This window comes from Cryptomeria japonica, chromosome 1, assembly GCF_030272615.1.
Source record: "Cryptomeria japonica chromosome 1, Sugi_1.0, whole genome shotgun sequence".
Taxonomy (NCBI): domain Eukaryota; kingdom Viridiplantae; phylum Streptophyta; class Pinopsida; order Cupressales; family Cupressaceae; genus Cryptomeria; species Cryptomeria japonica.
Genome location: NC_081405.1, coordinates 39,589,877 through 39,613,851, shown reverse-complemented (window position 1 = coordinate 39,613,851; position 23,975 = coordinate 39,589,877). Strand labels below are relative to the sequence as shown.

Below are 23,975 nucleotides of genomic sequence, written 5' to 3'. Positions count from 1 at the left end.
TATAATTGTGAAAAATATAGGTGAGCTAGAAATGGCTAAGATAGGCTGGGAAAAATATGAGATAAGCTATGATGACCTTCTTTTCACCAATATATAGGTTACTTAACAAGATGTATTAAAAAAACATTGAATACTCTCGTACAACTTAAATGGAAAGATCTTCATAATAAAGCCATAAAAACTAAGGTTTTATACAAACTTTGGGATGGGTCTATTTACTAACAAGTTGTAGCAAGAAAAGTCAATGGGATATCTAATGCACATGTGATACGAAAGACATATATAAGAAGAGAAACCTAAGAAAATGATTAATACTGAAAACCAAAGAGAATCAACAAGGCCATTGTTTTAACTAAAAGAGGGGTAAAAATTTATTCAAGAACAAGAAAGATACAGAGAAGGACATTGTCAAAGTTCCAATCATAAAAGGGTTTAAAACATCTCAATGCTCTAGGAAAGATGATGTTAGGTGCATAATGATGCTATTTTTAGATATTAATCCCAAGACAAGCCACTATGTAGCTTACATTTAACAAGGTTGTCTTGATTAGCTTGTTTAGAGTTATGAACAAGAAACATAATTCGTGTATAAGCATGTTTTTCAAATAAATTTTAGGTACAAGAAACATAAACAACGAAGTCATTCAACCTATCAAAATTTAAAATATTACAACATAAAGAAAAACAAAAACAAAAATGATAAACATAATAGAAAAACATATAAAGTTGAAGTGGCCTCTAATATCCTAATTATAGCTCATAGAACTATCCAAATTATAAATCCAGCAAGGTCTCTCCTTTTTTTTATATGAAAGGCTTATTAGTTTAGTTTAAAAACTCTATCTAATTCCTTTTGAACATCTTTTCTAGACATTTTAACATCTAGCACATGTTCACAATCACATATTGGAAGGAAGCATTTCTAGAAGGTTTCATGTAACTAGGCATAAAAGATGAATGACATTTTAGAAAAAAATGTTCAAATAAAACAAATTATTCACAAATTTTTATTCATTGTTTTGTCAAATTTTGTTTGAGAGTTTTATATCAAATGTGCAAAATCATTTAACTATTTCATATGGGAACACAAGTCTTAGGCTGAAATTATTTCTACTAATAGTTAAGGATTGAGCAGTACCTCTTGTATATATTGTTGCTATTGATCAATAAACTTTGTTTGAGAGTTTTAAATGAAAATCATCGAATTGTTTGGCTACTTAATACCTATTGATCAATAAACTTTGTTTGAGAGTTTTAAATGAAAATCATCGAATTGTTTGGCTACTTAATACAAGAGCAATATTCAAACTATTTCGACAAGGGTTAAGAACCATTTCGACAAGGGTTAAGAACTGAAGAATATCTTTTGTATATATTGTTGTTGTTTAGCAATAAAATTTAGTTCATTATTTTGCACAATTTTGTTGAAGGGTTTTATATTAAACCACTCACAATTGTTTAGCTATCCAATGCTGAAACACAAACCCTAGACTGAAACCTCTTCAATTGAAAGCGGATCTTACAAATATTGTTGGGGCACAATCCCAAACTCTTATGATGTCAAGACATTGCATTCAACTAGACGTGATCTTTGATAACTTATTCAAAACTAATCAACTTTATCAACAGATGAAAGTCCATAGACTTTTCATTGTATTAAAGCAATTTGTTTTATCCTCCAAAACTGTGATGGAAAGGCGGTTGCAGAGATAGTTTGTAAATGTGGGCAAAATATAGTTTATGCCCCCCACCCCCCAAAAAAATAAAAAAATTACACTACTGCAAAGAAAGAAAGCATAACCCAAGGAGAAGAAAGATCTGCAGAAAAGACAGAAATGTCCATGAAAAGAGAAACATGGCAGTAAATCGTGGCCTGCTATTTATGATTTAGGGAAGACCATTTGTGTTTTATATATGAAAAGCATATTATGGTTCTAGAGAAGACAAATGACCTGCTCAAGGGTGAATTTGAACAACATGAGAATTACTGCCAGAAATATAAAGCTGCCAACAAATAAGAGTTTCTCAAAAAAAAAAATAGTTTGGAGTGAGATTCGATGGGGTCATGAGGAGAGAAAATCCCATGCAATCATATGTTCCATATAGTTTTCTATTCATTCCGCCATCTGCAGATCATGAATTGTGGCCTCATGGAACGCCATGATTGCAGGACACTCTGACAATGGGAAAATAGAGGAAGTAGTTGAGGTGTTTGACAAAATGCCAACGATATGACCTTAGTTGGACTGCAATGATCACAGGGTATGTACAGAAGTGGCTCGAAGTTAATGTCCTAGATCTGTTTTCTCAAATGGTAGTCGCTTTCAAACCAAACAAATTGTCTTTTTCCTGCGCTTTCAATGCCTGTACCAGACTGGAGTTTCAGAGAATAGTGCACAAATCCATGAATATATTATCAAAATAGGATTTGCATTGGATGCTTGTGTTGAGAATGCCATTGTTACCATGTATGACAGTTCAATGTTGATAATCCAACAAAGGCTTTTGACATGATGCTTGAGAGAGATGCTATTTCTTGGAATACAATGATGGCAAGTTATACCAAGCATGGAAGGTTGCTTAATGCACACCACTTGTTTGATAGAATGTCTCAAAAGGATGCGTTCTCATGGACTGTGATGATTGCTGGATAATGTGATGAAAGGTGGGGTGTGAGGCTGGATTGAGCCACCCTCTTGAGCATTTTTAGTGCGTGTTTCTATCTTGCTGCATTGCAGGATGGAAACAAATCCTGCAATAGAATGACGAAATGAACTAGAAGTGTGGCAAAATATAGTTTATGCCCCCCACCCCCCAAAAAAATAAAAAAATTACACTACTGCAAAGAAAGAAAGCATAACCCAAGGAGAAGAAAGATCTGCAGAAAAGACAGAAATGTCCATGAAAAGAGAAACATGGCAGTAAATCGTGGCCTGCTATTTATGATTTAGGGAAGACCATTTGTGTTTTATATATGAAAAGCATATTATGGTTCTAGAGAAGACAAATGACCTGCTCAAGGGTGAATTTGAACAACATGAGAATTACTGCCAGAAATATAAAGCTGCCAACAAATAAGAGTTTCTCAAAAAAAAAAATAGTTTGGAGTGAGATTCGATGGGGTCATGAGGAGAGAAAATCCCATGCAATCATATGTTCCATATAGTTTTCTATTCATTCCGCCATCTGCAGATCATGAATTGTGGCCTCATGGAACGCCATGATTGCAGGACACTCTGACAATGGGAAAATAGAGGAAGTAGTTGAGGTGTTTGACAAAATGCCAACGATATGACCTTAGTTGGACTGCAATGATCACAGGGTATGTACAGAAGTGGCTCGAAGTTAATGTCCTAGATCTGTTTTCTCAAATGGTAGTCGCTTTCAAACCAAACAAATTGTCTTTTTCCTGCGCTTTCAATGCCTGTACCAGACTGGGGTTTCAGAGAATAGTGCACAAATCCAAGAATATATTATCAAAATAGGATTTGCATTGGATGCTTGTGTTGAGAATGCCATTGTTACCATGTATGACAGTTCAATGTTGATAATCCAACAAAGGCTTTTGACATGATGCTTGAGAGAGATGCTATTTCTTGGAATACAATGATGGCGAGTTATACCAAGCATGGAAGGTTGCTTAACGCACACCACTTGTTTGATGGAATGTCTCAAAAGGATGCGTTCTCATGGTCTGTGATGATTGCTGGATAATGTGATGAAAGGTGGGGTGTGAGGCTGGATTGAGCCACTCTCTTGAGCATTTTTAGTGCGTGTTTCTATCTTGCTGCATTGCAGGATGGAAACAAATCCATGCTATTACTATCAAAACAGAGTATTATTGTGACATCTTTGTGGGAAATGCCATTGCTAACTTGTACTACAAATGTGGGATTATAGAAATTACATATTAAGTGTTTGACGAAATGACTGAACGGGATGTGAGATCCTGGATTGCTATTATTACAGGATGACGAAATGAACTAGAAGTGTGGCAAAATAGTATAAATTTTGCATCCCAAATTATATATCCCAAGTCGTTTCTTGAGAAATGCAAAATGGAAGATTTCAAAGTTCAAACCCATGTCAACACCCACGTAGATAATATTGCAACTCTCCAAACATGACCCATCACCTTAAAGTAATGTAACTCTTTACTGCCAACTAATTTGTTATTTATCTTTCAAGGTTTATGTGGGTACATAAGGTTTCATGCTAGAAAGTAACCAAACAAGTTTTGAGGTGAGGTTCATCCATGGTAAGTGGAGTACAACCTGAGATATAAATTAAATGACCATTTTTCCTTGACATATGCAAATTTTGTAGAATTTTTGAATGATTGGAAGACGACCGTTTTTCCTTGACATATGCAAATTTTGTAAAATTTTTGAATGATAGGAAGATTATTTCAAGCTTTGTGATCTTTTTAGAATCTGATTTAAGAGAAGTAAAAAGAGAAACATTGTTTCTCACTTTTCTATATAAACAAAATATTATATTATAAGTGGAGTTGTTTACGAGATAAAATGGTTACATCACATTTTGGTAGGAATTGGTGTGCGTGTGCAAAAACCTACAATTCTTTTCTATAAAATGGAGGAAGTGTTGTAGCTTGTATATACTCTATTTTTTAGGAACACAATAAACCTATTGAGATTTAGTATCACTACATCCACTAGCATGTGCAATAACAACAAAATATTCAACTCTAGTATTGTTTAGCTTAAGAAGAAAATAAATAAATTTTCACACGATCTTTTGATGCCATAAAATTCAAAGCTTTCTAGAGCTTCTTTCTTTGTATTCTTGAGAAAATGATGTAATATGGGGGGATTGTTAGAATAAATATATATTAAATGTTAAAGTAATTTAATAACATTAACAATAATAACCAACTTTTTAAATAATGTTTTAGGGCTTGCTAGAGAAGGGTTGGTGGGTCAATTTAAGTTGTCAAAATATTTTTTTCGTTGAAATTAACAAGGTAAATGTTAAATTGAGAGCCTTGCAAGTTAAGATAGATGTTAGAATAGGGAGGACCGAGGAGAGGGCCATGAGTTTGATTGAGGAAAGGGAGGTATATTCTAGGCTAAAGCATATGGCTAATAAGATTACTCAAATGATGAATACTTATGATAAAATAATTAAGAGTTTGGAGGACACATTGCTTGAGGTTAACTAGAACCTAGAATGGGTGGTGAAAACTAACGACTGTACAATTTCGTATAGCATGAAAGGGAATAGGATTCTGACCTTGAAACTCAAGGAGCTTAACTTGATGAGCATCTTATGGAGGCTATCATTGTTGGGGATTTGAACGATGGACAAAGCTTCAAGGATAAAGGTGAACAAGTTAATCAATTTGCAAAGAAAGGACCAAGCTCGCATGCTAAAGGGAGCAAGAAGAAATTGTTTGAAGAGAAGAAAAGAAGCAGTTGGGTTTGGCTCACCTCCATAATAATTTTTACCAACAAGAACTTGAAGTAGTTGAGACTCTTAAGAAAATACATAGCAGGGTTCTTTTTGTCCCTATTTTTACTAGATTTCATTTCTTTTTGCTTACTATTACTTGGCTACTGATTAGCTGTGTTTTATATGTTGGCAATGTTTTGTAAATAGGTTTTTGGGTCCCTTCAAAACTTGTTTTCCCCTATAATTAAAAACAATAATATTTAAATTTATTATTATTTCTAAATTACATTCGATGGTTGGTTAGTTCTTCCTTTTAACTAACTATCTCTTGTTTAATCATTCTTGTTGTTCCATAATTTTTTCCCCTTGTATTGACCAATAATTTTATCACTCACCAACTATAGACCCTACGTTTTATGTTAACCTTAACACTATTGATAAAACACACTCAATTATTCCTTAGTTTTAATTTTCTTAAATTTATTTTTGAGTCTCCTTTTTACAACCTAACTAACCTTTTAATGGCTTCATGATGGAATAAGTGGTTTTCAATTTTCACTTCCCATTTTTACAAAATGAGTTTTATTAGGAACTTTTTTGTTGTCTATTATTGCACTTCAAAACTTGTTTTGCTCATAAATTTGACAAAGTTATTTTTGAGTTCTCTTGTTTTTTAAATTACATATTTTTCCAAGAATTACATTGTGGAATAGGTTATTAACTTTCTTAATTTTCAATTTGGCTATACTTTCAATATTTTGTTTGTTTCGACACTATAAAAACTTAGAAATCATCATCAAATCTTGTGAACACAAACCAATGATAGATTAACACATTCTTATGCTTGTTTGAGGGATATTGTAATCACAAATTAAGATAAAGCTCCATCCTAAGGGAATTTATTTATTGATTTGTGTTGATTGATTTGAGAAGTTCTTCATGACTATCAAATGGCATCCTATTGCTATAAAAAATGGATAAATAAAACTATAAGTCCTATCAAGATGAAATCTTTTCAAATTTGAAATGAATTAACTTCTTGCCTCATTTTTGTGAACTTGTTCCATAATCCAATACCTTTTTGTTGTCGATCATGTTATTGTATTGATTAATTGTTGTGTTGATATTGACACAATGTGGGTTTGGACCATAATTTGGGAGGTGCATGGAGATCCAAATGAGACTCCGTTATTGAATAATCTTACTATAGATTGTCTTGTATATATTCATGTTTTTTACCACATGACCATGATATAATCAAGGTTCTTGTTGAATAGGAAAACATTTAATGTTTTGATGAGATACAAAGTTCTCCTTATGCTCCTCTTCCTATAAAGTTTCTATTAATTCTTCACCTTCATTGAATTCTATTGCAAATTCAAATACTTCACATTCGTTATCTTTGAGTCAACATTATGATGGTAGCTCTTTTATTCCAACATCAATAAATTTGGACACATCATGGGGTGAGCAATGTAGTTTATGAAATTTCACCATCATCACCCATTGTTTCAACATAAACCAATATTGCTTCATGAAAGACATCTAATGATTCTTCTAAACATGTCCATTAGTGTTGTCAAGCCACCATATTGGGGTCCATCTTTTAACTACTTATTTCATATCTATTTATAGAGGTACACCTTTTATATCTTGAGGGCATTTTTTCCCTCTTTGATGATAATGCTTTTGTAGCTACATCTTCATCTTCATTGACACCTTTTTTGTCGCCTACTATACATAGTTTTGAGTTGTCGTACTCTATAGTTCTTGACCAAATAGTGACACATCTTTATATCCAAACAAGAAAATATGCAAAATTTACAAAGGCATACATCATGTATTTTATTCTCTTTTTCCCTCATGAAATGGGAAGATCACCTAGATGGAACTGTGGGCCTATTTCTTCATACATGAAAAAATGTTCAACAATAGTTAATATTCTTTAGAATTTAATACCAATGCTTTGGGATATACATTTAGGGAGTTGCATGGTGCTTCTCTCTTTTAACTCTCTAATTGGGTGGAGGGGGGTTTCTTTCTTTCTTGGGGGACAATAATTTTAATTTGGGTACAAAATATGGCTACACATTTGTCAAGACCTGTTTTTCACCCACCTGAGTTGCACTCAAGTTGGTGTTTATTTTTACTCTGTTTTTATTTTATTATTTCTTTTCCTACACCTAGTTTAGCTTCCTTAAGTAGGCTTATTTGCATTTAATAATAGTGAATGGAGCACAAAGTATTTCTTCTCATATCTTAGGAATTATACTTCCTAGTGGATGAGGTGTCCATATTCCTCCTCCTTTACATTTCTAATAAATTCATTTACATAAATTTATTTTTCTCATTTTATTGCTCCATTGATTAATATAAATACCATTGTTTATCCCATTATCTAATATTGATTGGTATTGTGGCTATCATTATGGTATTAGGTCTTTGTTGATTTATTGCTTATGAAAAAAACTAGCAATTATCACATAAAAGGCCAACACCAACCTCGTCTTCAATTTCATATAAGTGCAATACTAATGCAAGGAGAAAAGTTGCATATACATGCATATGCTTGTGTGTGTGTACGAAACACTTACAATCGACTTTAATATTGTAATTATCCATATGATTGTTTTTGCATTGAATTAAATTTCATGTTAAGAGCTAGTCATTTCTTGTATGTAAGCTATTCTTGAGTCCTTGTCTTTGCTACTTGTCAATGTGGTTATCAGTTCTAGTTAATGCCTTTGTACATGGCATGCAAGAGAATGCTTTAGATACAAGGAAAGATAATGAAGTCCCAAGGTATGGAAGTGATATTTGCGACTTTTCAAGAACACCTTGATGAAGGGAAGGTGTTTTTTATTGTTTCAAGAGAAAAAGTACATTGATGATACAAAGCATGCATTGGGGAAATAATAATGATTCACAACAATAAAAATTAAAAAAACAAAAATCATCTCTAAGTGACCCAAGTATGCCCTTAAGCTTGTGGATGCCACTTTTAAGAGAATTTCAAGTGGAATAAGGACTAAAGAAGCTAGAGTGACTATTTTTGAGGGTAGAAAAGGTTCTAAAATGTAAAAAGATGCACTTTTGACCACTTAATTGAAAGTGGAAGGTTTATAGAAATTCCAACTCCAAAAGTGAACTTTTTCACTTAAGTGACAATAGTTATTTTGAATTAGAACAAAAAAAAAAAAAAATTTCATGTGAGTAATAATGTCAAATACAAATTATATCAAAAAGTGAACATTCACTTAAATGAAAAAACTTATCAAAACACACTAAAAATTGACACTTAATCTCTTTAGCATTTTCCTAGTCACTTAATGTCAAAATGATACTTGCTTTACATGCCAAACGTGTACCATACCCTCTAGGGGCACCTAAATTCACTTTAATGTTAAGATGTCTAAGAAAAACATCAAAAAATGCTCTCAAGTGCTCAAGTGTTCCCCCAAGAGGTTAGATGTCAAATTGTAAATGAGAAATTAGAAGAAAAAAATTGCAATTTGACCTCTAGAAGCATCTAAATTCATTTAACTATCAAAATATTAAAGTGAAAACATAAAAAAATTCATCCCCAAGTGTTCAAGCAAACACCTAAAAGGTTGGAACATAAAAAAATCATTCCTAAGTGTTCAAGCAAGCACCTAAGAGATTGGATGACAAAAGTAAAAAAAAAACATAACTAAAAATTTCTCTTGGAAGCTTAGAACTTTGCATCTAAAGAGAGAAAATCACTTTAGTGGCAACACAAACATCAAAAGATGTAAAAGGGTCTCAAAAGCACATCTTCTACATGCTGGTTCAAGTTTCAACTTCAAAACACAAAATAATGCCATTGAATCAAATTCCTCAGCATGTGATAGTTCATCAATGGAAATCTCTTTAATTTTCATTACATTTATGCAGGGATAAAAAATTATAGCACTTACAATAATCATAGCTAACCGTAGCATTTCCTTCATTTTTATTCAAGGCACTCCAAGATAGATGGTTTGTTCATATTGGATAAAAATAATTCATCGTAGATAAAATCTAAAGCTCTAACAAAGGAGTTAATTCAAGTCACCAAGATAACTTGGTGAGTCATCAATGGTTATAAATTTCTACCTTTCTTCAAAAAATCTCCATGGTGAGAGTGAGGAAGAATTGCAAGAAATTAACATTTGATTAGTTATTTTTAGTCCATTCTATTTTTAGTCATTACTATTTTCAAAAGGAAAGTGTTAAGAGATGATTTGATAAGAAAATCTATTTATAGATATTCTTCTTGTCTGTTTATTTATAAGGATTTGTTTTTATTTGAAGTTTCTTTTATTTAGATATTGAATTTATTGATAAAATTGTATATTGAACTTGTTTTGTGTATAAGAAAACTATTGATAGTGTAGAGAATTCAATAAACATTTTATATACTTTTCTTAAAAATTTTGTAAGCACTTTGTAAATTTCATTTACACTTAGATTAGTTGGAATGGTAGATTTTTATGTCTATTTTCCATTAAAATTACTAATCAAACTTTTATGAGATCTTGTGTATATATGCTGTTCAAAATAATATAATCAAAAGACTATTTGAACAAATATGTTCATTTAAAATTTTTAAAAACGCCCTCTTTAAGGGCTTTTATTATTGATCAAGACCTCCCAAGTTTATTCAGTGAGAGAATGAGAGCGAGAACATAAAGAGTTTCACAAGCAGTCACTGTCATTGCATAGTGCAATAAGAACATAGAGAAGCCAGCTAACTGAAGAAGAAGTGGTTTAAACATGGATCCTGCAAGAAAAAAACCACAGAAAACATATAAAAACAATTCAGATGAACAAATTTTTTTTTATCATAAAAAAAAATAAAACCCACATTTCAAATCACACTCCTCAATCCTTTTATCAACAACCACTTCCACTATGTCCATGAAAGAAACCTATGAAAGACAACTTACGTTGAACAATCAATGTCCCCGGAAATCGTGAAGTTAAGGTGAAGACCACATGAAGGAGCGAGATTTTGGAGAGCTTGATCATTGAGATCAGATCTAGCGGCCGCGGTCTTGATACAATTGCACACTCTCTGTATAAGGGGAGTGGAAGTGGCGTGCGCATATAAGTCGGTGACACCTCTGCAACAAGGGCTGTTCTTTTCAGGCACCGGATCCCCATTGATAAGATAGGTCAAGCATGGTGATATCGCCTGGATTGCTCTCCCACACTCATCTCCTCCTGCGGCTCCTGCTCCCACTATCATCACCACCACCATCATCATCATCACCATTATCATCACTGAAATGCTTCTTCCTTCCATTCTTCCTCCTCCTCCTTTCTTAGACTTGTTTGATTACTGAATGAGAGAATGCCTTAGCTCTGATATGGGGTGATCTCAATGTGGAAGTAACACTCTATTTATATAAAAATGGGAGGAGGAAGAGTTTTCTAAGTTGTGTGAACATTGTTGGGCTTCGTAAGCTCACACCTCGTTTGCCCATGAAATGCTGTTTGTTTGTTATCTGCAAATTTGGTGTGATTTTGTTATCTAGAATATCATGGCACCAAATAGAATTGGCATGCCATGCTTGTGTCTTTTAACTTGGGTTCGCCTTGTTCTTGCCCTTAATTCCACCAAGTTGTACACATACCAACTCATTACAGCCAGCAGAAATAGGGATCAAAGCATAGAAGCGTTTCTGATTTATAATTTATAGATTGTGGAAGTTTTCTCATTATTATACTTAAATATAATTGTAAAAGAATATAAGCTTTCCTAATCTGTTAACCTATTCCTATTTCAATTGAGTAAATGCAATCAATTAAGTATGTATTAAATTATGATAGTTGGGAATGATAAATTTGATGATTTTTAATACTTATGTTTTGGAAAGTGAGTGGCGTACATAATTTTATGACTGAAAAAATGTCGTTTGTGGAGAAGAGTCTTGAATATACTTTACTTTTGCCTTAAAAATGTGATCTCTCTTTCAATTGAATCTTCTGGACTATAAACTAATCTTGTACTTTTTGGGGAGCTCAAGTTCAATAGTCTTGATCAAGTTTACCATTGTCGATTCCAGTATTTTGGCTAAAGACTTGACCTTTTACAATTATATAGTATGTTTCTCTATTCAAATAATAGATATTTGTCTTCTCTACTCCTTTTGTTAGTCATTAAATGGTCGCTGTTTCATTGCAAGGAGACAAGTACTCCTAGGTTAGCCACTAAAAATATGTGGAAGATTCAAAGATAATAGGTAACTTAGGCCTAGAATGATTTTGTAATAATTTTATTGATTACTTTGGCAATGCTATAGAATAAGAGAGGATGCTTGAGAGATGAGATATTTTTAAATGAATTCAATTCAATTAAAAATATTGAAATACTAACCCAAAATATCAAATTTTATGAAATATATACTTATATAATATGCACAATTATATGTTATGCTCTCTAGCATTCATGCCAAATGTTGGTGTTCATGCTAGGTGACTTAAAGCCTTCATCACTACAATCATTGCCATCATTGGGCTAGTGTGCTTGCAAGATTTGTGCCCCTACTGAGCTATCAAGCTCATTGGTTTGGACTGTTGTGCATTCATGTTCGGGATGAGGTCCCTTGATTGTGGCCTTACATGGTGTTGTCTAAGCTAAAAATCCTTGCATTGATTGATAAAAAAATAAATACAAATTATATGGTATGCTCCTTTATTCAAATTATTTGTTGCTTCTGTCTATTAGGTACAATAATATGTGATAGTAAGTATGTATTTGTGTCCTATGTAGAGGTAGGAGGATTGTTGCTTCCGATCCTTGCATACCAATATGCTTCAATTGATTAATAACTTCCCATATCAGTCTTGTAGATACATCAAAACCTAAATACCTCCTTCCTTTAAATCAAAACCCTTTTGTCAATATCATTGTCAACTTGGGCATGACATAGAGAGATGTATGTGTTTGAAAAATGAATTAAAGACATCATTGATTCTAATGTTATTGTGGTGGATGGTGTGAATGATAAAGGGAAGAAATCTATAGCTCTACCTAATCAAAACTTACAAATGTTCCCCAATCCTTTGCCTTCCCATTCCACGAATATTGTTGAGCTTAAAGATGATAGTTGTATAGCCAATGATGACTTACTCAACCAAAATAATGTTGCAAATTTGATAGACCAAGAGAAATCCAAGCCTAAATGTGAACTAAATATCACCTTTACCTCAAGTGATATCATAAATGCACCCAACGGTCCATTATAGATTACTCTGAAAATCATGTGGAGTGCCTATTGATCTAGTATGTATGGTGAATGTTATTATAGAAGAATATCTTTACACACATGAATTATATCAAAACACATATGACAAATTTGACGTCTTGATCAACGTGCAAGATGGTTTCACTTATAGTTGAACCTTTTATAAATTTTGTATTACTATGATCGTTCATTGAAGAGACCCAGTGTGGTCATATGTTAATATAGGTATTAGGGACACTATATGGTCTTTTTGTTTAAGTTTGTATCTAATGATTATATGTAACTCTCCTTTTTATTTCTGATATATAATAATAATAAAATTCCATTAAGTACCAAGATATAGATATTGATTTTGTAAATATTTCAATTTATCTAATAACAACTAGTGAGATAGGCATGAGTTGCCAAAATTTTAAATAGTTCTAGTTTTAATTTTTGGTGGAACTAGTTCTTTATGATGTAGGAATTGTTTCACATGTAGCATTGATCTAGGATACAAAGGTATGGAGATAATGGTGGGCAATGGATGTGTGGAATAATATGAAAAACTTGGATGTAGTACAAGGCTAATGATAATGAAGGTATAAGGGTACATGCAAACAAGGATAGGATAGGACAAAATGTATAGAAGTATGTGTTAAGAGGGAAGTATGACAAATTAATGAATAAACACAACACATTTAAGAGTGCAATTTTTTTCTATATGTATTAAGACATTTCATCACAATGAGGCCAAGAATAATTGGGAATTGGCATGGGTACACAAATATCACAATTGCAACTTAAAAAGAAATGAGCTATTATTATAATGGTGAAATTTTCTTACTTGTTCCATTTCTCATTTATTTTTGCACCCATTTTAAGGAAATATATGATGTGTGCCCATTTATTTTTCCATTTTAAGGAAAGTTGGGTTCATTCCCTTAGTCTTTTACCCATTCATACATTCATATGTACCTTTGTATTATAAATACATAAATTATATTTATCCATGCATCTACCCCTATATGGCCATTAGCCACCATCATTTGATCATTTTCCTAGACCTATGACCATTTCTATAGTCAAGTGGTGGACAAAATGATTTTGAGGTCATCTCCATAATTGAATACTTTGCTCCTTCCTTATCAAAATTGGAAAATTAAAATTGGCAACTAGCTCCCATCATTTTCTTTCCTTGAACTAAGTACATCCCCTCTCATTCTAAAGTATTGATGGAGGATTCAATAAAATGATTAAAGAGTCACTCTAGGCCCTTACTTATCATCCATGAATCTTTTACAGATTTTTAATGGCTAACCCAAGAAAATTTGTCTTCTCGCAATGAAATGATAACCATTGAGGCAATATATTTTTATATACTATCAGCACTATGACTACGAAAAGGTAAGACAAATATCTATTATTTGAATATAGGAGTATACTATAATTGCGCAAGGTCAAGTCTCAAGCCAAAGAAACAATGTATAATGGTAAACTTGATCAAGACTACTAAACTTTCAACTCCAAACAAATTAAAAGATTAGTGTAAATTCCAAAGGATTGAATTGAAAGAGAGATAATACTTTTAAGACAAGAACATAGAATAATCAAGGCTCTTTTCTAAAAACAACATTTCTTCAGTCATAGAGATGTGTACTTCTCTCCTCTATAGAAATTTTTCAAAAATATTTATCACAAATTATCAAATTTATCAATCCTAACCATCATAATTTAATATAAATTGTATTTAATCAATCGAACTAGGTTAACAAATTGGGACAGCTCTTGCCTTTTCAAAATTAGAAAATTAAAATTGGCAACTAGCTCCCATCATTTTCTTGCCTTGAGCTGAGTATATGTTTCATGAAATTCAATGGTTTGGGTTAGTATTTAAATTATATATATTTAGTTATGTCCATTTGAAAGTGTATCTCTCAAACATCCCCTCTCATTCTAAAGCATTGATGGAGGAGTCGATAAAATGATTAAAGACTCATTCTAGGCCCTTACTTCTTATCCTTGAATCTTCTACACATTTGTAGTGGCTGACCCTTAGAAGAAAAATTGTCTTCTTGCAATGAAATGATAACCATTCCAGCATATTTTTATATACTGCCAGCACTATGACTAACAAAAGAATAGATACGATAAATATCTATAATTTGAATAGAGGAGTATACTATACAATTGTGCAAGGTCAAGTCTCAAACAAACAACCAATCTACAATGGTAAACTTGATCAAGACTACTAGACTTGATTCCAAATACAAGATTAGTAAAATTGAAGGGATTGAATTGAAAGAGAGATCACACTTTTAAGACAAAAACATAGAATAATCAAGGCCCTTTTCTAAAAACTACATTTCTTCAATCATAGAGCTATGTACTCCTCTCCTCTATACTCCTTTTCTTAAAATATTTATCACAGATTATCAAATTTATCAATCCTAACCATCATAGTTCTATATTTAAAAGTGTTAAATACTCGGAGTTGATTGACATTTTCTAGGCTTAATATGTTGCTTAATGTATGTTGTCACACTAAGAATACATTTCTAAACTTAAAAGTGTAAAACACTCAAAATTGACTAATATCCTCTAGACTTAATATGTTGCTTAGTGCGTATGGGGTTTAAGATTGACCATTTAATATAAAATCGAACTATGTTATTCCTTTACAATTGTATTGACAGATAATAATCAAAACACAACCTATAGATTAGATTCGTCTAATCGATTGGTTTGAGTGGAATTAAGGGCAAGAACAAGGTGAACCCAAGTTTTAAGACAACAAGCATGACGTTCTAGATAACAAAATCACACCAAATTTGCAGATAACAAACCAACAGCATTTTGTGGGTAAACGAGGTGTGAGCTTACGGAGCCCAACAAATGTTCACACAACTTAGAGAGCTCTTCCTCCTCCCACTTCTCTATAAATAGAGTGTTACTTCCACATTGAGATCACCCCATATCGTAGCTAAGGCATTCTCTCATTCAGTAATCAAACAAGTCTAAGAAAGGAGGAGGAGGAGGAAGAATGGAAGGAAGAAGCATTGCAGTGATGATAATGGTGGTGATGATGGTGGTGGTGGTGATAGTGGGAGCAGAAGCCGCAGGAGGAGATGAGTGTGGGAGAGCAATCCAGGCGATATCACCATGCTTGAGTTATCTTATCAATGGGCAGTCGGTGCCTGAAAAGAACAGCCCTTGTTGCAGAGGTGTCACAAACTTATATGCGCACGCCACTTCCACTCCCCTTATACAGAGAGTGTGCAATTGTATCAAGACCGCGGCTTCTACATATAATCTCAATGATCAAGCTCTCCAAAATCTCGCTCCTGCATGTGGTCTCCACCTTAGCTTCACGATTTCCAAGAACATTGATTGTTCAAAGTAAGTTTTCTTTCATGATAAAGGATTCTAATTTCATGGAAATTGTGAAAGAAATTTGTTGATAAAAGGATTGTGAAGTGTGATCTGAAAAATGGGTTTTGTTTTTCTTTTACGATAAAAGAATTTTTCATAAAAGAAATATGTGAAATGATCTGAAACATGGATTTTCTTATTTTTCGAAGATTTCTATGAAAAAATCATGGAATGTGAGTTGAAATGTAGGTTTTCCTTCGTTCTTACTGAATTGTTGAATTGTTTTTTATATGTTCGCTGGTATTTTTCCTTGCAGGATCCATGTCTGAGGGGAGGGGATACATGAGTGCTTGCTTGAGCAGCATCTCCATTTGAAATAAACCACTTCTTCTTCAGTTGACTGGCTTCTCTATGTTCTTATTGCACTATGCAATGACTGTGATTGCTTGTGAGACTCTTTATATCCTCGCTCTCATTCTCCCACCTGAATAAACTTGGGAGTTCTTGATCAATAATAAAAACCCTAAAAAGGATGATTCTATATTTAAATTAAATGAGCATAATTGTTCAAATTGTCTTTTGATTATATTATTTTGACAATTAAGTTATGCAATATTTATGAGTCATTTTTTAATAATATTTTTAAATCTTGTGAAGGAATAAAAATATGTTTTACATAAATATGTAGGATTAGTTCATTGTCACAAAAAGTTAATGCTTAAATATTGGATATATTTGAAATAGTAATAATAATTAATGTATTGATAAATGTATATGACAAATATATAAATAAAAGTATTTATTTCTAGATTTGGTGTTGATTATATTAAAGCATACATCCTTGAATGAATTCTTCATGTGAGTAAAAAACTATTTCTATATTTATAAACCTAAAGTCTATTTATTTTGACCATTTTTATGAATGAAAAAACAATCTCAATAAGTCTGAATTTGATCTTTCACTTGCATAATTGATCTTGTTACGTGGATTCAATCTAATAGATATTGGAATTTAAATTCACATTTGTCTCAATGTCTAAAACTACATTAAATGGTTGGTAGTGTTCGCAAAAACCTTTGAGAGTTTGCTAATTAGTTAAAATATTCTTTTACATTAAAACCATAGATTTAATTAGTGGTTTTAAAATAATTGTTTAAGATGTGCAACAAAATATCACATGTAATTTTTTTATATTGATGTCATGAACTGATGTTAATATTGTAATCCTCCAATTCTCACGAGTTGTCCTCAATATGCTCTTTAATTATAGGTTTCTCTAGATGTTTGAAAAGAATAAGGGGTTTTCCTTCTATAAAACAACTAAGCATGTAATATGAATTTTTGTGCTTAAGTTAGCTCACAATGACTAGAACTGAAAGGTCAACTTTGTCACATAATTGATTTTAAATTTGAAAGATCAAGGGTCAAATTCACAAGTTTGTGTATTTGAATAAAAGTTATGAATTTATAAAATTATGGATAAAAACTACACCCTAGAAATATAGGAAGGCAAGTTTATAAGTCTTATTTTACTAATATACACATAGAAATATGTCATTTTGCATACTAATAACTCTAATAGGTCCATAGCAACATCAAAGCATCTAAAAAAAGGTAAAAAATAAATTATACATTATTCATGTTTATACTTTCCCACTACTTTGACTTGCATGTGAACTACTATGATAGTACATGTCAAAGCAAACGAGACTCAACATGAAAAGTAAATATTTGCATATGCTGACTCTACACATTATCCATGCAATAAGTGTTCCTTCTCAAAACCTACAAACACAAGTTCACTTATAGTAAGTAGTATTTGACACTCATTTTAAATAGGCCACATAAGTAAAAGTAAAAATAGAAATTGGTTACACCCAATGGTGGTATGATTAAAATACATAGTAATATAATAATAAAAGAATATAGAATCTATACATCTCACATAATACAAGAGATATTCATGGGAGATGCCCTTATATCCAATACATGTAAAAAAATAATAAATCCTTGAGGTAGGGTAACATTATATAATACTCCTTATAGAAGAAGTCATTCAACATCATATCTCCAAGAAATCCTAGAAATATAATGTCATATTCAACACATGTCCTTACAATGAGAATCACCTCCTTTATATATACCTCCTCCTAATAATACATTGGAGGGATAAACCTTCATCCTGATGGAGGCCTACTCATCATCTAATATAATCAAATATTCAATATTTCTAACTTAAGGGATAAATGTCACTTGTCATCTCCATCCAATTAAATGCATTATAATATAATAGTCCTAATGAATATGACACCATCCCTCCTTGACATGTTTCATCATTGAAACATGAAAAGAATCCAAATAGTATTGTCGCCACACGCATAATGCCATAGCCAATCATGCAATCTTCCTTAGTTGATGGTTGTGGTAGTTTTATAATGATATTAAACCTAGAACCCATCCTTGATCCATTCTTTTCAAAACCATGTTCAATTCTATTCCTTATCACAATATTTCCTCTGATTCTCCCATGAATAGAAATTACTCTATGGTGCTAACTATTGATGTAGTTTTCCCTTTGATTCTACGTAGATCTATATTGATTGGCTTGTTGATTCCATTTATTATCATTCCTTCATGATTGTTTTCTCCATGATTATTGTCCCTCACAATGATTAGGATGCCTATATATTACATTCTTTATTATATCTAGAAGCTTGTTTGATTTTTCACCTAAAATTATTGTTGGCTTGGTTGACTCATAAATTAATGATATTTGATTTCCACAATCCACATTGTTGATAATTTTTATTTTTGGATTTGATTGTGTGAGTATTTTTGCATAATAGATTTTCATAATTCATGTATGTATGCTATTAACCAAACTCATCAACTCCATAGACCTCCTTGTTAAGCTCCAACTTTTCCTACTATAAAATAACTATCTGGCCCACAAAGTATTAAATCTTGGGATGATCTAGGTTTATCAGTGCAACTACTTGGTCACTTTATATATTAGCTCAATTTTGGTCCACCTGAGTTTGAAGTATATCATGTGCAACCTTTACACTCTCTTCTCTCATCATTATTAGGTATTACTCTATAGTGAGTGCAACTACTTGGGTGATTCATTTATACCCTTATACTCTAACATCCTCATGTATTTGGATCATAACTATGCTATAGGACAAAAAATGTGTCAATGTTAGCTTGTAAAGTGTTTTAAGTAGTAGCTAGACCAATCACCATGGCTATGTTGTACAAAAAGGACCATATCTATAATGACTTGACCTATGAAGTCGAGACACTCTTTAATGTGTTGGCAATATTACATTATAAGGATATTGAGAAGGTTGTTGATGATTATGGACATAACTGATTGAAGATGTTTCACTATCTTGATATTATTATTTTGTCATTGGTGTCAAGAAATTGATTTTCTAATTCAGTATGATGTTGCCATATCTTGAGAAGTATGATATGAAGATTATAAAGAAGACGGTAAAGACACGGGAAAGAATATGATGAATAAGGGGATAAGATATTCAATGGGCAACTACTACCGAGTTAGACAATGATGAGATCTTGATGTTTTAGATTGTTTTAACATCATACATATGTTGTAAAATGTAAAGGTTAATACTATGCTATGCTATCAAGCAAAGAACCTACTCGGTAAACCCTAAGGAAACTAGTCAGTAAACCCTAAGGTTATCGCAGTCGGTTAATGAAGACAGAATGTCTACCGAGTGAAGTTTAGTATTCACCGAGTTGTAACCGAGCTATAACAGAATGCATTAAATGTTTACATGTGATATTTAATGAAAGAAGCTGATGAGCTGGAGTGGATCAATGATTGGTAAGCCGTGGAAGAAGTTTGTTAAACGAATCTAAGGAAATGGAAAGTCGACAAGAAGATCTACAGCTCAGATTGAACCGCATTACCCTAACACAAGTTCCAAGGTGAATGTGCAAGTTCCAAGGCGGGGTAGAACGTTTTCAAATCGAAAGATACAATGAACCTGGACAAGATTAAAAGATCTGATGGCTATGATTGATCATGGGAAATGTGATCAATGAGATTAAGCGGTTAGAAGATTGTTTATAAATAGGAAACTGTTGATAAACAATGTATGCGTGCAAGTGTATGCACAGGGATGCTACATAGTGATAACCGAGCACAGAAGCTTGAAGACCTGTTAGAATAATAGAGTATTGATGCCCAGCAGATAGACAAGATTAGTTCTATGTCTAGATTGTATTGAACAAATAGGAATCTGCTTTAGCATTTTAGATGTGAAGTTGCAGACAGATTGTATTACTGTTATTTTGTGAAAGTGACAGGAAATCTCTTAGCCGAGTGGACTTAGCAGTCTTATATGTAAATCCTCTAGCAAGGTGACATTCTGATTGAGTGTTTGAAATCCTTTGACAAGGTCACTTCTAACAAAGTGAAGATCCTAACAGATCTGAGGGAAATCCCTTAACTGGGTCACATCTAGCAACGTGTTTGTAATCTTTAACAAGATTTGCTTTTAACCGAGCATACTCTAGAAGAATATATTTCTTAGTGGATCCGAAATCCCACAATGGTTTTTCCCTATTTGGGTTTCCACGTTAAATCTTGTGTTATGAGGTTTATATTGTTCATATGCTTTTGAGTTTGCATGTTTGACAGTTTTTGGTTATATGACTGATATATATGTTACCGAGGTTGAATCTGATGTTTTTATGGATGATTAAGTTTGTATGATTCACCCCCCCCCCCTCTCATCTTGTTGGCTATTGGATCTGTACTTATATTAAGTATCAGAACTATCAATTGGTATCAGAGATTTGGACTCTGAAAGGAAAGTTTAAAGGCACTTGAGTTAAAGATCCAAAGATGTATAAGAGGGATGCACCTAAGCTGAATAAGTCAAGTTTCTCTACATGGCAGAAAAGGATGAAGCTACATCTATCAGGAGTTGGAGAATATGCTATATATTATCTAGAGAATGATTTTGTTGCACCGAGCACCTATCCATTGACTATGGAAGAGATAAAGGCGAAGCAAGAACATATTCAAGCAATGATTGAAATAACATCTGCATTGACCTATTCTGAGTTTAATGATCTAGAAGGCTGCAATGATGCAAAGGCAATGTGGACTAAGCTCAAATCTGTATATGGAGGAGATGAACATGTTCAAAGAGAAAAAGTAGATAGTTTAAGAGGACAACTTGAATCTATGAGGATGAATGAAGGTGAGAACATAACCCAATACAGTACAAGACTAAAGAAGATTGTAAATCAAATCAAAGGAGCAGGAGGAACTATTGAAGAAAAGTATGTGACAAGTAAGTTGTTAAGAACCCTTCTACCCGCCTATGCAATCCAAGTCTTTGCAATCAATGAATTGAGGTCTATACCTAATATGCCAGTTTCCTTGGATGCTACTATTGGTAAGCTACATGCATTTGAGTTAAGTAATTTTGATAACAGTGGGTCATCGGTAAATAAAGTTGAATCTGCATTTAGTTCTTTTCATCTGAATGAATTTAATGATTACAATGAAAGAAAGTATAAGTACTCTGAAGGAGATCACAATGGAGCAAGTGAAAGATTTCTTAAGAACATGGAGGAGGTACACAAACTGTATGAAGAAATCAGAAAGCAAGAAGAGTTTGAAGCACTATTGGCCAAAAGGTTACCGAGAGGCAAAGGTAAGTATAAAGGAAAAGTACCTTTGAAATGTTTCAATTGTGATAAGATTGGACATATGGCTTCTAACTGTCCTGACAAAGATTTCACTGAAAAGAGAGATTACCGTATGACAAATAAAAAGATAATCATTATAGAGGACACCAAAACTTTAGAAGAAGAGATAGAAAGACATGCTTAATTGTTGATGAGGAATCTGACGATGATAAATCAAATGAGACTGATACAAAGGAAGTTGTTTATGTGGCTATCAAGGATGGATCAAATGAAGAAAGGTATGAAGAAAAAGCCCTAATATCTCACATAAACACTAATGATTCTTGGATTATAGAGAGTGGATGTTCACATCATATGACAGAAGAGAAAAAAACACAAGTTTGTTATGTTAGAAGATTATGATGGAGGCTATGTTAGATTTGGTAATGATGCACCATGTCCGGTAAGAGGTAAAGGATCCATAACACTTCTTGATAATGCAAGATGCAATGATGTTTATTGGGTTGAAGGTTTGAAATATAATTTGTTGAGTGTAGCACAGCTAAACAACACAGGTTACCAAATAGAATTTCAGAAAGGAATTGTCAAAGTTCATGACAAGAATGGAAAGTTAGCTGCTACCGGGACACAAACAAAAGGTAATACATTTCACCTTGACTCAACTCACAATAAGTGTTTGCATGCAAAGATTGATAATACTTGGTTATGGCATAAAAGGTTTTGTCATGTTAATTTTGATAATCTGATCAAAATAAGTAAGAAGCACTGAGTAAGAGGTCTACCGAGTCTTGAAAAACCTGAGAATGCTATGTGTCGAGGATGCTAGATGGGTAAGATGACAAGATCTAGCTTTACAAGTAAGTCCTACACTTCTAAGGGAATTTTAGATCTTGTGCACACTGATCTTTGTGGTCCTATGAAAGTTCAAAGTTATTATGGTGATAAGTATTTCATATTATTTGTGGATGATTATTCAAGGATGATGTCAGTAATGTTTTTAAAAGAAAAATCAGAAGCTTTTGAAATGTTTAAATGGTACAAGGCAAGAGTTGAAAATGAAACAGGAAGACAACTGAAATGTCTTAGATCAGAAAGAGGAGGAGAGTTTACATCTGATGAGTTCAACCTATTTTGCAATGATCATGGTATAAAAAGACAAGTCTCTGCACCGAGAACTCCACAGCAGAATGGAATAGCTGAAAGAAGAAACAGATCTATTGTGGATTGTGCTAGAACACTAATGATTGAGAAGAAGGTTCCACAAACATTTTGGAGAGAAGCAATAAGCACAGTTGTTTACACCTTGAACCGAGTTCAATTGAAAAAAGGTACTTTGAAGAAACCTTATGAAATTTGGTATGGCAAGAAACCTAATGTAAGTTATTTTAAGATCTTTGGAAGTAAATGCTATGTTCATAAAGATGATAGAAATGGCAAGTTTGATCAGAAAAGTGAAGAAGGAACATTTATAGGATATTCTTCTAGAAGCAAAGCATTTAAATGTCTCATCAAATCATCTAATAAAATAGTAGAAAGTGCAAATGTGAAAATTGATGAATTTGCAGAAAGAAATGATGAAGGAAATTCCAAAGAACCGGAAGACTATGATGAATTTGTCTATGTGCAACCGAGAAGTCCTACCAAGATAATTGTTGAAGAAAAAGAAGAAAATATCCAGTTACTGAGTGATGAAGAAGATCATACAGAGCCTACCGAGACGGTATTAGCCAAGTATGTCAGAAGGCACCATGCACCAAGTCAGATTATAGGAGATAAGGATGATCCAGTGATGACAAGGAACAAACTAAGATAGAACACATGTTTGATATCTGAATTTGAACCAAGAATAGTGAAAGAGGCATTTAACAGTGAAGATTGGATAAATGCTATGACAGAAGAGATTGATCAAATCAAGAAGAATGACACATGGAAACTGGTCCCAAGACCGAAGGACAAAAATGTAATCGATACAAAGTGGATCTTCAGAAACAAGCTAAATGAAAAAGTTGAGGTCATTCGGAACAAAGCAAGATTAGTTTGCAAAGGTTATGCCCAAGAAGAAGGAATTGATTATGGTGAGACTTTTGCACCTGTTGCTAGACTTGAAGGAGTAAGAACATTGTTGGCATATGCTGCTTTCAAGAACTTCAAGGTATATCAAATGGATGTCAATTCTGCATTTTTGAATGGAATATTAGAAGAAGAAGTTTTCATTGAACAACCTGAAGGATTTGTTGAAGACAATAATAAAGATCAGGTAT

General features: G+C 32.8%; 2 protein-coding genes across 2 annotated transcripts; one reads left to right on the top strand and one right to left on the bottom strand.

The window, feature by feature from the left end:
- Nucleotides 1-10,006: 10,006 nt before the first annotated feature.
- On the bottom strand, nt 10,007-10,886 carry LOC131027403 (non-specific lipid-transfer protein 1). The gene is made up of 2 exons (XM_057957446.2): nt 10,362-10,886; nt 10,007-10,195 (listed from the first exon to the last, which is right to left on the bottom strand). The coding sequence occupies exons 1-2, from the start codon at nt 10,718-10,720 to the stop codon at nt 10,183-10,185; spliced, it is 372 nt and encodes a 123-aa protein (XP_057813429.1). The 5' UTR covers nt 10,721-10,886; the 3' UTR covers nt 10,007-10,182.
- A 4,721-nt stretch (nt 10,887-15,607) lies between these two features.
- On the top strand, nt 15,608-16,602 carry LOC131027404 (non-specific lipid-transfer protein). Its single transcript, XM_057957447.2, has 2 exons — nt 15,608-16,043; nt 16,333-16,602. The coding sequence occupies exons 1-2, from the start codon at nt 15,688-15,690 to the stop codon at nt 16,343-16,345; spliced, it is 369 nt and encodes a 122-aa protein (XP_057813430.2). The 5' UTR covers nt 15,608-15,687; the 3' UTR covers nt 16,346-16,602.
- Nucleotides 16,603-23,975: the final 7,373 nt, after the last annotated feature.

Coding starts and splice junctions, on each gene's coding strand:
- LOC131027403 (XM_057957446.2), bottom strand. CDS start 10,720: ATGGAAGGAAGAAGCATTTCAGTGATGATAATGGTGATGATGATGATG.
- LOC131027404 (XM_057957447.2), top strand. CDS start 15,688: ATGGAAGGAAGAAGCATTGCAGTGATGATAATGGTGGTGATGATGGTG.